Raw genomic sequence first — 15,903 nt, forward strand, 5'->3', positions numbered from 1 at the left:
AAAAAACCTAGAACAGCCAAAACAACAAAGTTGGGAAGAGGTAGTGATTATTAGACAAAAGAGACTGAAACAAGTCTCTTGTGGATATGTGATGAAAATGTAGACTAAGTAGAGGAAGCTAAAGCCTGGACACAGAAGGGGTGGGGGTGCGGTCAGGGTGGGAGAGGCGGGTGCCAGGCGAAGAAGCAAATCTTCCCAGAGACCCCAGATGCACTCATCTGCAAGTCTAGAAAGTGGATGTAAGAATTGGGAATGAAAAAAAGGAAATTAAAGAAAGCAGCTGGACTAATTGCCTCACTTCCCCCAATGAAACACATCTATGCAACCCTGACCCCAGAGACAACCCAGGCATAGAAGCTAGTTGCTCATAAAACCATTCAAACTTCCTACAATGATAGGCCTATTCCATGAGGGATGATGTCTAAGAGGCAAGCCTCGCTTATCTACACACCTAAGGGCACCCCCTCCTGCCTAAGGACAGATCTCTCATTCCCTCGCCCTAAAGCAAAGTCTCACCCTTAAGCACAGAACTACTCAACTTTTCCCATAGAAGAGATGCCTGCTGCTGAGCAAGGAGACCTACAGGAAAATTGCACAGTCAGCTATCCTAAATAATCAACAAAAAGAAAAAATATTACAAAAGGAACAAACTAATGAAGAACTAGATAATTTATAAAACAGAACTTTAAAAACTATTGTATTATTTTATAATATATACAATTTATATTATGTTAGTATATAATATACTAGTATGTATAGTATATATACTGCAAAACCAGGGTGTTATACTAATAGAAAAGACAAGAAAATATTACTGATTATAACCCAAATGCTACAGTGTTAAATGGTTTTAAGTGGTCTGCCTAACCTATTTTTTCCGTAAACCCTGTTATTTTTTGTATTTGTATAGAATCCAGGCCTTTGCAGAAATGAATAAATTGTGCTATCGCCAAAATACCTGTACAGTGGATTACTCAGAGAAACGGAAGTAGCTATTAGAAGACCAAAACAGAGATATGGTTAAAAGTGGCTGTGTTTAGGGAGTGAGCCTAGGGACAGGGACAGAAAAGGTTGCTTTGCTTTATAAGCTCTGCTAAACTATATGTGTTGTTGACATGTTAATGTATTACTTTAATTTTTTAAATCTCTTTTACTGCCACACATGGAAAAGGAAAAAGATAAGGGGTCGGGAGAGGAAAACCTCTAATAATAATACTATTCACGATAGCAACAAAAATACAAAAAATATTGAAAACTAAACCTAAGATGTAGAACAGCTTTGTAAGAAACTACATAATTTAATTAAAGGTATAAAAGAAAATGTAAACAGTGGAGAGAAAACCCAAGTTCTCGGAAGAAAAAGCAATAAAAATGGGTGACAGGGAGTGTATGTGTTTGGGTTGATTATCCATGACTCCTAAGAGTGGCTTAAATTTTGCAGTGGATAAATTAGAGGTAAATGGTATACTTCTTAATTTTGTTTTTAAAAAATCTTTGTAGACCCATTTCAATAAACTTTTAAGTTAAATTATAACAGCTAGATACTGCAAAAACCAGGGTGTTGTAATAGAAAAGGCAAGAAAATATTACTGATTATAGCATAAACGCTACAGTTTTGTAAATGTAAGTACCAGTTTTATGGGAAAGTAAGTTAAATGATCATCAAAGTGAATGAACAAAAGTGAAGAACAGAAAGTCAACAAATGTAGATTTCTTGCATTATACCTAAAATGTTATACTAAGAACACAATGTACCTATGATCTTTTTTCACTGTGAAATGAGGTAATGGATTTCTTTCTTTTCACTGATGTTCCTAATAGCAAAAGCAAATAGTTTAACAAAATGAAAATCTTGAGTAAAACTCAAATAGTATGTGTACAAGGGGGGACATGAAAAAGAATTAGAAATAGAAAAACATAATTATATAACTTAATCTTGCTTTCTCCAGTTCCATGCAGAAGGAAAAAAAATATAATGCCAAATGAAATGAGCTATGGTAGTATGATTTACAAAGTATATAGAGTATTTAAGAATATCATACTTTTTAAAGTGTTACACAGGTGGGCAAATGTGCAAGAACTAAATGTTATAAAATATGTTGCAAGCTCAAATTGAGAATTTCATCAGCAAAACTCAAAAGAATTTTTAAAGCATAAAGTTAGTTAACTGTAAAATAACTATTCTAACATGAGGCCCTGCTGTACAATGAAAATATCAGAGTTCAAAAATTTAAGATCTGAGACTAAACTGCAGTTCTGCCATTTATTAGCTGGGAAACTGAAGGAAGTTCTTAATCTTTCTGAGACTCAGTTTCCTCATCTTTACAATGGAAGTAATAATTCTGAACATAAAGGACAACAAAAAGGATTAAATCTGTCATAACATACACAGTTATAACAGAAAGCTGAGCACAAAACAAACTAAAAAGTACTGCCCCTCCCTGTAAATACATTTCTATTGCCAACATCTTTTATACTTACAATGTCCAGTTACATTCAAATCACATCATAAATCACAGTTATTTTATCACATCTGAAAAATGCTTACAAATTCTGTTCAAACTCTGCTTGAAATACAGCTTTTCAATAAAAGCAACAAAATAATAAAAAAGCAAAATTTCTGGAAACCAGTGATCTGTGTGGAGCCCAGCTCTGTGAGCTGTGTGGCGTGGAGCAAGTTAACACTACCTTCTCTAAACCTCAGTTATCTCACCTAAAAAATAATAACATTGATGTCTAATTAAAAGAACAGGTGGGAATACTAAAGGAGATACTCATAAAACATGTCATTTTAACTTTTATCCTTTTACCAGCCCATACAAAGATTTGCTATGTAAAAAAAATACCAAAATTAGAACAGAACCCACTGTTTTAATGTTCTTTAAAACATATCAAAAACATAAGTCATACCAAAAATAGACCAGGTGGCAGGTGTGATACTCTCAGTATATTTTTTTCCTACAGGAATTATCAGTTTATCCTTTAATTTCTTTAAGAGAAAAACAAATTATTACATATTACACAATATTTTTTAAATACAATAAGATCATTCAAAAAACATTTATGAGTATCTTCCATTTATTAGACATCTTCAAAACCCTTAGGGATACGGCAATAAACGAAATACACACGCAACTCAGAGGAATAGGCCAAGGACCACCATACAGGGCAATAAATATAGTAGTCACATCCCACATACACCACCCAAGAATCTAGAACTTGTTCCAACTAGTACAACAACTAACTAGTTGTGGTCATAACAAAGACAACCCTCTGGGAACAATGACTGGGCAAAGGTGAAACCAAGTTCCAAACTGTTGGCCTTTCTAGTTTGGAACAGAACAACTGTTCTTATCAGACTGGATGACCTTGCCCTACCTCCTGCTGTCTGCAAATTCAACCAGCATCCAAAAGAATTCCAAACTAAAACTGAGACTTATTTTCATTGCTACAAAAAAAAAAAAAATTTAATTTTACCCTGGATAATATTAAGTCTAAAAAGATTTTTGTAATCATTTCTTAAATAGGATTTCAATGTTAGAAGATTATTATAATCATGAATGAAATACAATTTTTAATATGTAATTAAAATTATTTATAGTCTACCATTAGAAAAATAAACTACTCTCAATGATTAAACACATGTTAAATCAGTAATAATTTTAAGACCAAATATCCTTGTGTTATCAAAGAGACATAATTTTTATTTGGCCATATTCTTACATTACATGCTTTTATTAAAAGCTGAGAGAAAAAAGAGCAGAGAGAAGATTCCTAATTTGTTTTCAGTCCAACAGATCATCAGTTATTCTGACATATACATTAAAGAAAACATTTGAGTTACATTGCAATATATGCTCTAGAATAAAAGTAATTTCATATTATTTATTCAGCACTATAACTTAAAATATGTTTAATTTACAATGACACAGCCAGGCCCCAGGATGGAAACCCGGTAATGTTAACCATGAAACCTGGCTTAAGAGAGGCCTCTAGTGGTTATCTCTAGTTACTATCTCCGTTTCTCACCACCAACCTCCACCCTCTGGTAAAATAAAGCTCTTGTTTTCATTCTCTCCCCTCTCCCTCATAAATTAAAAGCCTCAATCAAAATAGTATTCTATCACTGAATTATTCAATTAAGTCCAAGAAATCAACTAAAACATATATGTAACCGGTAGTACTAACCCATTACGGATTCTCTAAAGATCAATTTTCCAACATCCCCCATAAAACCAATTTAGAGACATTCAGTAAAATACAGACCTTAAACATTACCTTGCTGGTGGTAGCAATCTTAATAAAAATGAAATCTATGGTAGTCTAAAAAAAAAAACCTATGAAAATAAAAAACAAACTAAATGTCCACAAAATTAGAATTAAAGTTATAAAATATAATACATGTATTTTTAGGTTATTCTTCAGTGGTACTCTGGGTCTTCAAAATACGTTTTGCACTACTCGTATTCACAAACACTTAACACTAATTAATACCAGGTGCAAATGCCAAGACTAAGCAAACTTGGTTCTTTATACATAAATTACCCACATTCATGACCAAGGTGTAACTCCTTTCCAGTTGTACTCCTACAATATCCCATTCCTTTTTTTATTGAAGGCCTCTCTTTTCCCAGAACCACCCCACACCCACCCCACCAGTCTTAGAAACTGCTTTCCTTACCTTTACGCAGGGTCCCACAGAAGTCTTTTGAAGCAAGAATGGAAATAGCCCAGGTGAAAGGGTAGGAGGGAAGGATGTTAAATCTAGAAACACAGAGTACTTGCTCCCAACTATCGTCACTCCCTCATGTCGCAGATGACTTACTCCCTGCTTCTGTCCCACTGAGTACTGCTGAGGCCTTGCCCTGCTCCAGTGATAGCCCAGCCCCAAACTACTCTAAGACTATACACACCTCAATATGTAGCCAAAGAACAACCCTTTGCAACTATGGACACATCATCTTTTGCTACATAATTGAGGTTTACAGAGAAAGGAGAGGGAAAGGCAGCAAGGGAGAGAGAAGATTGGAGGGAGTGAAGATCCTTTCTATACCATTTCCTTTGTTAAAAATTAAAAAAACAAAAACAAAAAATACCAAGTACTTCAGAAAAAGTAAATTACTTGAGGGCTGGGGGGACTTTGAGACAATATCTTGTACCACAGTGTGCTTGAACAGATAAAAACCCTGATCAGAAGTACTACATAATAGCTGTAATAGATGGAAAAGTCACAGGTTACCCCTGGGACTGGCAGGAAGGCCAAAGGTAACAGGCCCAGGCTGATCTATTCCTTCTGAATTCCATGACAATGACCCACCTGCAATGCAGACAAGGAAATGAGAGGAGAAACGTTCCGAAAGCCCCAAATTGATATCATAAGGTTTGAAGGGTAAAGCATGTGTTCTTGATTCATGAGAAAACATAACAGATCTTCCTTGGCCAATGTACATGTCTCAGTTATAAAATGTGGTTATCCGGATTCCCAGCACAGTTGGTGATAATGTGACAGTAGAAAATAAGATAAAATTTAAATTTAAAGAGGCTTAAAACCACAAAAAAATGCACAGTAATGTACCAGTGAAGTAAGTAAACAGCCATATACCCTGATAAATGTAATTAATACAGTATATTAATTGATTTTCATTTGGGTTATTTTTAAGATAAAATTATATACATTATATTTCCCTTGAGAAAATATAAGTGAAAACGTTCTGTAAATACTGACATAGAAAAGGTTAAGAAGTTTTAAAAGCTGTTATACAGAATAGTAACTCTCATCTTCAAAGAAAATGTCATTATCATAAGAACCCATTTCTCAAAAATTATCACCATCTGAGGTTTACTGTAGTCAATTTCACTTTGCTTTTTAGAATAAATTGGCCCTATTCTAATAAGAATGCAAATGAATTTTATAAACTATTATGAAAAAGGAAAAACTGTTAAGAAAAATAAAAACACAAGGTCAAACTAAAAACACAAGGTCAAACTAAAAATAAATCCAAGTTGGATTTATTCATAGAGTAATATTCTACAGTTACTTTTTAAACCTTTATATAAGCACCAAGAATAAGGAAAAGCACCACATCCTCATCAATTCTTGGTATTTGGGGTATTTTTCATTTAAGCCACAATGATGTCTTTAGTAGTATCACCCTGTGGTTTTAATTTACATGTCCTGATAGCCAAAGAAATTGAGCATTTTTTCATATTTTTATTGGTCATTTGGATATCTTCCTTTGTGAAGTGTCTTTTCAAAACTTTTGCCCATAATTCTATTGGGGTGTCCTTTCTCTTTAATTGTATTTAAATTTCTGAATATAAATTTTGATGAATTTCCCCAAATTTGTGGATTGTCTATTTACTCTTATTGGGGCTTCTTGATGAAAAATTTTAATTTTAATGAAGCTCAATTTTATCAGCCTATTTTAAACGTTTCCAGGGTTTTGTTTGTTCTATTTAAAAAATCTTTGCTGCCCAAGATCATAGAGCTATTCACCTGTGCTATTCCCAAGAGCTTTGTCATTTTTTTTCTTTGACAATTAGAATTGGAATTCCATCTGGAATTGACATTTGTGTGATACTTTCTATGGTACCCAACTAAACCAGCATCATTTATGGAAAACACCTCTTCCTCTCTGAACTGCTGTCGCCTTTGTCCTGAATCAGAAGACCAACAATCTGTTTCTGGACTCCTTTTTCTGTTCCATTGGTCTATTTTTCTATCTTTACACCAATACAATTGTAATTACTACAGCCTTATAACAGATCTCAACATTTGATAATTAAGTCCTCTAGCTTTATTGTTCAAAATTGCCATGGCTATCCTTGGCCATAAAATCAATTACCATGATATGTGCTTCAGTTAGTTTGGATCTTCTTAATTTCTCTGAATAATATTTTGTGATTTTCTGCACTCAGTTCTTTTACATGCATCAAGTTTTTCCCTAGATATTTGATTTGTCAATGCTTTTTAAAATGTTATCAATTTTTTAAATTCATTTTCTATTTGTCTTTTGCTGGTATATAAAAATATAAAAGGTTATTATATATCGACCTTGTTTCCAGGGACCTTGGTAATTTCGCTTTTAGTGAAAGCTTTCTGGTCATCAATTCTTTCAACTTCTACTTGCCTAAACTATTTTTTATTTTAGCTTAATTTTAAAAAGATATTTTCATTGGGTATAGAATTCTAGGTTGGTATCTTCAGCAATTTAAGATGTCATTCCATTGTGTACAGGGGTGTTGTTTTCTTTGAATATATCCTTCTTAGAGGTTCACAAAGCCTCTTGAATACATGGGTGGGTGTTTCAAAACTTTCATGAGGAATAGAAATTTAGATATTGTTTCTGACCAATTCATTCTCTCTTATTCTAAAAATCAGATTCTGTATAGGTCAGGTCTTTTGACCAGAAGCTTTTATCTGTTTTAGTCTACTTCTTTTTTTCCCCATGTGCTTCAGTTTGGACATTTTCTGTAACTTGCCTTCTAATTCATAAGTACTATCACATATTGAGTCCAATATGTTTGTAAACACATCCACTGAGTTCTTGTTGTCAAATTTTTTTTTGGTTCTATAATGTTTATTTGATACAAACACACACACCAATTCTCTAGGCAATTCACTTTCTTAGCTCTTTTATTCCTTTTTTATCTATGTTCCTAAACATAATAATCACAAAGTCTTTTTTAACACCAATATCTGGATCATTTGTGCTTCTGCTTTCTATTACTTATGTTTTCTCTTGGTTTTTGATCAAATGATCCTGCCTCTTCATGTATTCGGTAATGTTTTATTGACTGTTAGTTCATAGAGATTCCAGATGATGAGAGGAATGACTCCTTGTTCTGTTGGGCAGATAGAGCAGAAGGTAAATTACATTAACTCAAAACGAACTATAAGGGATGGAGACTATATTGCAGGTTTGGGAAGATTTGATCTACTTCTGGTTTGCCTCTAATCAAAAGACCTGACTCCATAGCTTCAATTGAGAGTATGATTGGTCTTTTTCACCTCTGCCTCAAGTGATGGCTTAGCTTGTCAGGCATTTTCTGCTTAGCTCCTGCCATACACATCTTAAGAATTTGGCAAATACTTTAAAAGGGAGACCGATTATGTGTTTAAGACCTCTCAAATTTTCAATTCTGTCATTACAGCCCCATGAAACATGGATTCTATACACTATGGATTCTCAGCTTCTAGTTGAAACTAAATTGGCAGCCTCCCATCCCCAAGCAAAAAGCAGCCCAAGATCATCAGTGTCAAATTACCACTCATCTCAGGCTTTCAATTCTCATTGCTGATGTTCTGAAGCCACTGTACTCCACCCACAACCCCAGACCCCCACATAGGTCTCTGTCTCCTAAGAACCTCAAAACATAAGAATTTCTATTCTGGTATTCAGAGGCTTCTGGAACTTCAATCTCAGGTTCAGAATTGAAACTCCCCTGAGCAGAATTTAAAAAAAAACAAAAAAAAAAAAACGTGCTTTCTCTGTCCCCGAGTAAATTTTCAGGCTTTTAACTTCCAAACAATGCTTCAAAGCAAAATGCATGACTATGTTTTAAAAACATAGTTAAACTCAGATTAAATTAACAATTTCTCAATTGTCCTAGGATCATTTTACTATGCATAGTAAGTATATGCTCAATAAATGATTTTTACCTTAATAAGCTTTTCTTGAGTAGATGTCCTAAAAGATGAATTTTGGTGTTGAGTTTAACATATAAGGAATAAAGCTGAGATATACAATTTTGTCATAAAGACAAAAAAAAAAACAACCCATAAAACACAGCACTAACTGAAAAAGATAATAAACAAGGTTTGATTACTACAGAATTCATAAAGATGAAGAATGAAAGCTCAGCTCTAGTTAAAGAAAAAGTATATCATTTTTAATATGAGTGTTTGGCTGTAGGGCTTTCTTCTTTGAAATCCTCCCCAAATTCTAGAAAAGATGCTAAGTATCAAAAACTTTTCTCTTTTGATACATGAAAAGAAAACAAGAGATACACCATGATCAGCAATGAAGAGAGTCACAGATAGACCCAAAGTAATCAAGATATGATTACCTGGCTTTTCACTGGTATAACTGCAGGGTCAACAACCAGAAAAATGACATGATAAAAGCATCCCAACACAAAACTAAAATAATGATGCTAACAAGCCAGAAATTTGCTGCATCACTTTCTCAGTCAGTAGAGGTCTCTTAATCTCCTCTTTCATGTTCTCCAGTAGTATAGAGCCCTACGGAAAAGGGATCTATATTCCAGGATCATACAAAGATGCAACCAGTAGATTTAATAATGGGGGAGGGGCTCTACCCAAGCATATTTATATAGTAGACACAAATATAAAGAATTTTCCCTTTTTTCTTCTTCCACCTCTTCTCACTTTGCTTTCATGGTCATCAACTTGAAGTGTTACTATATTTGTGCTTTACCATAAGCTGCTACAAATTCTTTTTGGATGTATAAAGTACATAAATATGTAAATAAGGTTCTAAAACTATTTGTCCTGACCATATATCAGTACACCACACTCACTATGACAAAACACCATATCTCTATGCAGTAGTACCAGTCACATTATAAACTCCAAAATGAATGGGGGATACGTGTTGCAAATAAGAAGTCTGCTCTTGGGCAAAGGATATCAACTCCAGTTTAACCATAAATAGGGACATTTGGCTATTTCAAAGAAACCCAGTGTCTGACTTTATTTGAAAATGCCTGCAGTTAGGAATAAATGATACTAAATACTGCTCTTAATTATAGAAATTACAAATACAAGGACTTAGAATATTGTTGAAACCATTTGTAATCATGTCAAATGTTTAGATGGTGTCAAGTGTGTCTATAGAACATTTACTGTAACAAATCTTAAATCTTTCACTAAATTATAAGACAACCTTCACCTAAAACCACGCTGCCACACATTTAGAGTAGTAATAACTGCAGATTAGCTTCATATAAGTAAGCTAAGAAACAGCCTGTAAAGCTATGAGAATGCCAAAGCTCTTAAAAATAGTAAATGTAAAATACCTAAGGTCTTAGGACTCATTTGCTACAGCAATAAATCAAGAAAAAAAATAACAGATAAAACGTTACCTAAACTTTAGTAGATAAAACCATCACCAAAAAAGAGCTTAACCTTACTTATACACCAATATGAGAGTAGATGTGCTTTATAATAGACATTAATATGAAAGAAATCGGTTATAGCCCAGTAAATAAGAACTAAACTATATTCTTCTTTTTTTTAATTAAAGTTTATTGGGGTGACAATTGTTAGTAAAGTTACATAGATTTCAGGTGTACAATTCTGTAATACATCATCTATATATCACATTGTGTGTTTACCACCCAGAGTCAGTTCTCTTTCAGTCACCATATATTGGATCCCTTTTACCCTCATCTCCCACCCCCGGCCCCCCTTACCCTCTGGCAACTACTAAACTATTGTCTGTGTCTATGAGTGTTTGTTTCTTCAGTTGTTTGTCTTGTTCTTTTGTTGTTTTCAGTTTTATATACCACATATCAGTGAAACCATATGGTTCTCTACTTTTTCTGTCTGACTTATTTCACTTAGCATTATACTCTCAAAATCCATCCATGTTGTCGCAAATGGCACTATTTCATCTTTTCTTAAGGCCGAATAGTATTCCATAAACTATACTCTTGAGAGGGGGCTATGCGAATCCTATTAATAGCAAAGAAAAAGATCAATCTAATAAGGCTAAAATTAATAGGAAAACTTATAAAACTATAAATCAGAAACTTAGAAAACTTAGAAACTTAGAAAACTACAGAATCTCACAACATAATAGTCAAACTATGATCCGCAGTATAAAGACTATATAAAGTTTTTGTTGTTGTTGTTGTTTTAATAATCCATCTCTTTCAGAGAAGAACAAATGAAATTTCAGCCAAATCATTTATCTGACTATATTAAATCTAGCTTATCAAACCATAATAAATCAGAAATTAAAAACACAGATGGACTCCTTGTGGAGTGGTGTTTTTAACTTCTGATTTAAAGTGGTGTTTATTTGCACCACTACAACTCAACCCAAGCTGGCCATGTGAAGGACACAGTTTTGTAATATACTAACCATAGAGAACTACGGGAAGAACAAAACGCAGAGATTTGTTTGCTTGAGCATTAAGCTTATTATATAGTATAAATTTCTTTCATCGTATAAATCTAAAAATTTTTAAATCAGTAGAAATTTAAAAATGCCCACAAAGCTCAAAATTTCAAAACAATTCTTTGCAAATATCCAACAAATTTCACCCAAGATTTTAAAGAAATGACACTCTATCAATACTATATCCATACCTTGCAAACTGTATCGACATCCCAAGGTAGTATAGTCCTCAGATCAATGACTTCACAAGACACTCCAAGCTTTTCATTAGCCATGGAAGCCACTTCTCGGATCACGTGAACCTGAAATAAAGGGAAAGATATGCAGAGAATGACAACGGAGATACAGGTCTAAAACATTAGTTGAATTTTAATTGATCTTCACAGAGAATTAATAAACTTGTTTTAGACATGTTGAACCCCATATTCCACCAAAATAATCACATATAGATATCTAGAAAACAGTTGGAAGGAGATTCTTAGAAAAAGTGAGAACAATCATACTGATTCCAAAGAGATCAGCACACAGAGGTAAATAATGTCACAGGAGTAGGTGGAGTTTCTAAGAAAAGCACGTAGAGGGAAAACCCACAGGGCAGAAATCATGAAACTCTGTAGATGACCAACACTGAAGAGGAAACCAGATGAAGAGAACCTCACTAGAAACGAAGGAAGGAAGGAAGGAAGGAAGGAAGGAAGAAAAGGAGGGAGGAGAAGAGTTAAAAAAAAAAAAAAAAAAAACAGAAAGAAAATCAGGAGACAACATATTCCAGAAACTAAAGAAGAGTTTTATAGAGAGAGTAGCCAGTGTCATAAACCATAGCAATATGGCATAGAGTTGGATTTAACAATCAGAAGGTTAGTGATATTAGCAGAAACAGTTTTAGTGAATTACTGGAAATAAGAATTTACATGATACAAGTTCATAAGGAAGTTAAGGAATTAAATACTGGTGGTAGGAATTGTTCAATTTTAGTGATAAAAGAAAGGAGAGAGATATACTGGTTATTAAGAGAAAAGCAGGGTGGAAAAGAGACATACTCCTTTTCAATAAAAGGGACATGGGAGGAAGAAACTGAAGATGCAGGAGAGAGAGGGACTAATTGATTTATCACAGTCCTGGAGAAAGTAAATGAAATATAATCTGAAATAGATTTGGAGAGGTAGCTATGATAACCAGACACCTCTCCTTCGAAGAAAAGGAAAACAGGAAATGACTTGAAGAAGTGATAGGTATATAGGAAAAACGGGGAATGGAAGTTAGTCTCTAATACACTGTAACTTCCCTATTAAAAAGAGAGACAGGGCAGCCAATTAGCTCAGTTGGTTAGCGATCAAGCTAGTAACCCCCAAAACAGAGGCAAAGACACACGCTGAGAGTGACAGAGATATGAATAAAACAGTTTCCCCACTAGAGGTGAGAAACCACAAGGACTGTAGCTCTCCAAGCCAAAAATCAAGTGGAGAGGAGAGAAAGAGGTTGTGGTGTTGCAAATGATTTGCATTACCTTCTATTATAATATAGCATATTCAATTTTCTTAAATAAGCAAGTATTTCCTTTACAGGAGGAAAATAAACATAACTGAAAACTTCTTTAAAAGAAGAGAAAGAAGTGTAAGAGATAGTAGTCTATGGACAGAGAAAGAGTCCTTAGCTTAAACGCTTGGAGATACAGCAATGCTTGGAGTCAAGTGCTGGGGAAAGTGGAAGTAGATAGGTAGTGAGCTTTACTGGAAAAGAAAAAGGTATGGCATTCTGAGGCTGGACCACTGGATGGGTCCACCTGGTCAGCAAAGTAATCACAAAAAAATGGCAGTAGACGAGATAAAAAAGAAAATACCAAGTCAAGTGCAGCAACAAGTAGTAAGGATATGCAAAATGTGCTTCAAAATAAACCGTTTTTAATGAATTCATTTTTGTAAACTCAACATATTTTTAATGGCTTCACCATTTGCATACATATTTTTATGACTGAATAAGTAAAAATCGGTACCAGATATAGATGTAGTACCAAACAAGACTTAAATTTGAGGAAAACATCATTTTTCATTCTTCACAGTACCAGGATTAAAAATAAGATCTTCCAAGGACAACCTGAATATTACCAGGTGGTATAACGGTACTGACCTGAGTACCCCAGGCAACCAGAGTAACGTCACTCCCTTCCTGTATGACCTCAGCCTGGGACAGGGGGATGTTGTATGGTTCTACAGGAACCTGTTCCACTGAATACAAAACAGAGGGGGAAATGAAAGGTTAATTATTTTCTCTCATGTGACATATGTGCATAAAAGAATATAAGAACCTCATTGTGGCAAAACTTTATTTATTCTTCCCCTAAATTTCAAGTTACTTATAACAGAAATAGCATTTACTATACAGCTTAATGACTACTCCACAGAAGACAAAGGACAATATAAAGTTTTAAAAGTTTAATATATCTACTAAAACTGTATTGGACTGAATTAAGTTCCCAGACAAGTTTTCTATCAAGGAGCAAATTTATGAGGGTTTGCAGGGTGAGGGGATTGTAGGGTCAAATATTTAAGTATATATTTGGACTTTGCATTCATGCATACTTTGTCAACCACAGCAGCTGAACAAACCTGAATTTTCAAAGCTGAATCCTGCAGAACTCATAGAGATAAACTGAATAAGCTCTACCAGGCCAAAAGGAAGAAAAAGCCAATAGTATCCCAGAGAAAACCAATTAATGATTTATCTGCCCAACCAAGTACAAGCAATATAGAGTTGATTGGATTTTAAGAGGAAATCATAAGGCGAATTTTTAAATGAGATTAAGTAGGATGGAAGTTGATGGAATTGTCTGGTTATGCTGGGATGCCTTCATGAATTCCCATACGAGAGCATTAGAGTAGAACTGGTGGGGAAAAAAATGTTGTTTCCTTTGTTCATTTTCCACATGGTCTTCTTATTATTGTTATGTATGTGCGTGTGTGTGTGTGTGTGTGTGTGTATACACTTTTTTTTTTCATTTGAAGAGCACAAAAGAGTACAATAAAAAGTTCCATCTGCTCCCCAGTCAGCCCTTCCAATTCCATTGGCCGGAAGTAATCAATGCTAACAATTTCCTGGATGTCTGCAGTAGACAGCTCTCATTCTTTCTGGTATACAGATTTCTTAATCCTCTTCCTACATTTGGGAAATGCCCCCACCTTATGAGTTAAGGCCCTGTGTCCACTACAAAAATGTCCACAAAGTCACTTTTCCAGCTTCCCTTGCAGCTAGGGCACAAACATGGACTCTGCCAATCAAATGCACACATGCTAGACTGAATTGGAAGCTGATGACACAAAAGAGCAGCAAACGTCCAGAATTTATTCCAGAGCACTGGTAACAGCAGAGGCAGATCCAGCGTCCAGGCTCAGTGCATCAGTGATTCAGCCTGCAGTTTCATGTCCACTGAGCTCCTGGGGAATCTTTGCAGAACTGGTTATGCGGTGGAGTTTTGGGCACTACTTCTAGATATATGGCCTTTAAGCCTACTTCTTAGACACCACCTCATAAATTTGCTCCTTGATAGAAAACTTGTCTGGGAACTTAATTCAGTCCAATACAGTTGGACTGATCTGTGAACCATTTATTATCTTTCAATAAGTCTTTTCTGCTTGTATTGGACAGGCTTGATCTCACCTGCTTGAAAATTAACAACACTTAGGGACGGCCAGATGGCTCAGTTGGTTAGAGTGCAAGCTCTCAACAACAAGGTTGCCTGTTCAATTCCCACATGGGATGGTGGGCTGCACCCCCTGCAACTAAGATTGAAAACGGCAACTGAACTTGAGGAGCTGAGCTGTGCCCTCCACAGCAAGATTAAAGGACAACTTGGAGCTGATGGGCCCTGGAAAAACACACTGTTCCCCAATATTCCCCAATAAAAATAAAATTAAATATATATATATATATATATATATATATATATATATATATATATATATATTTAAAAAAAAAAGAAAATTAAGAACCCTGATTGATACAGCATCTTTTCAGATATTTTCAATATATAAATATGCATATGCATAGACATATGTAATGTTTTCCTTGTTACAAATAGAATCACATTGTACACACTCTTAAGAACTTTGTGCAGTCTGCCTTTTTATTCCCCCCACTTAGTAACATATCTGGTCCATGTCTTCATGTGAAGAATAGTTTTTGCATCATATTTATAAGTTAATATTATTAAATTTAATGGTACTGTTATCGGTGATGTGGTGGAAAATTTTATTCCTTGTATTTTTGTATATTTCCAATCCAATAACATTTCTATAACCAGTGCCACAGAGAGATTAAAAACTTTTTAAATCATCACTATGCTTAAATAAAATAAATAAAATGGTTAATCTATAAAACTATTTTTTGTGAGTAAATCTCACAAAGCAAATGACAATTAAGCTGACAAACCTGAGAGATAAGCTGTGTTAGAAAACTTACAAGCATTTTTTAAAAGTTTTTGTGTAGCACACAATTATGTTGAGTCATATACTTTCACTGTCTAAACCAGGGGTGGGTATCCTACACGTGAAATTTTTTATAAACAATATTTTATTGGGACATGGCCACATCCATTCATTTACAGCAGCAGAGCTGAGTAGCTGCAAGAGACAGCATGGCCTACAAACCTAGAATAATTACAATCTGTCCCTTTACAGAAAAAGTTTGCCAATCTTAATTCTAAACAATGCTTTCAGAGATTAATTTTGGCACATTTATTGATGGCTTAAGTATTAGATTA

The 15,903-nt window shown here is 34.5% G+C and overlaps 1 protein-coding gene across 12 annotated transcripts in view; it reads right to left on the bottom strand.

Moving 5' to 3' along the window:
* The window catches only part of BCKDHB (branched chain keto acid dehydrogenase E1 subunit beta), a 235,262-nt gene that overhangs the window by 156,606 nt on the left and 62,753 nt on the right, over positions 1 to 15,903 (bottom strand). For 11 of the 12 annotated variants that reach the window (XR_013992523.1, XR_013992524.1, XR_013992525.1 and 8 more), the window contains exons 7-8: positions 13,275 to 13,372; positions 11,339 to 11,449 (exon numbers count right to left, since the gene is read on the bottom strand). Coding sequence is in view for 9 of the 12 variants with exons in the window: in XM_081037742.1 (XP_080893868.1) it covers positions 11,339 to 11,449; positions 13,275 to 13,372 (209 nt within the window). In the remaining 3 variants the exon portion in view is untranslated. Of the gene's footprint in view, positions 1 to 10,260; positions 10,700 to 11,338; positions 11,450 to 13,274; positions 13,373 to 15,903 lie in introns of those variants that run through there. The other variant, XM_081037736.1, reaches the window with a different exon arrangement.

This window comes from Rhinolophus hipposideros (assembly GCF_964194185.1).
Source record: "Rhinolophus hipposideros genome assembly, chromosome: 3".
NCBI lineage: Eukaryota > Metazoa > Chordata > Mammalia > Chiroptera > Rhinolophidae > Rhinolophus > Rhinolophus hipposideros.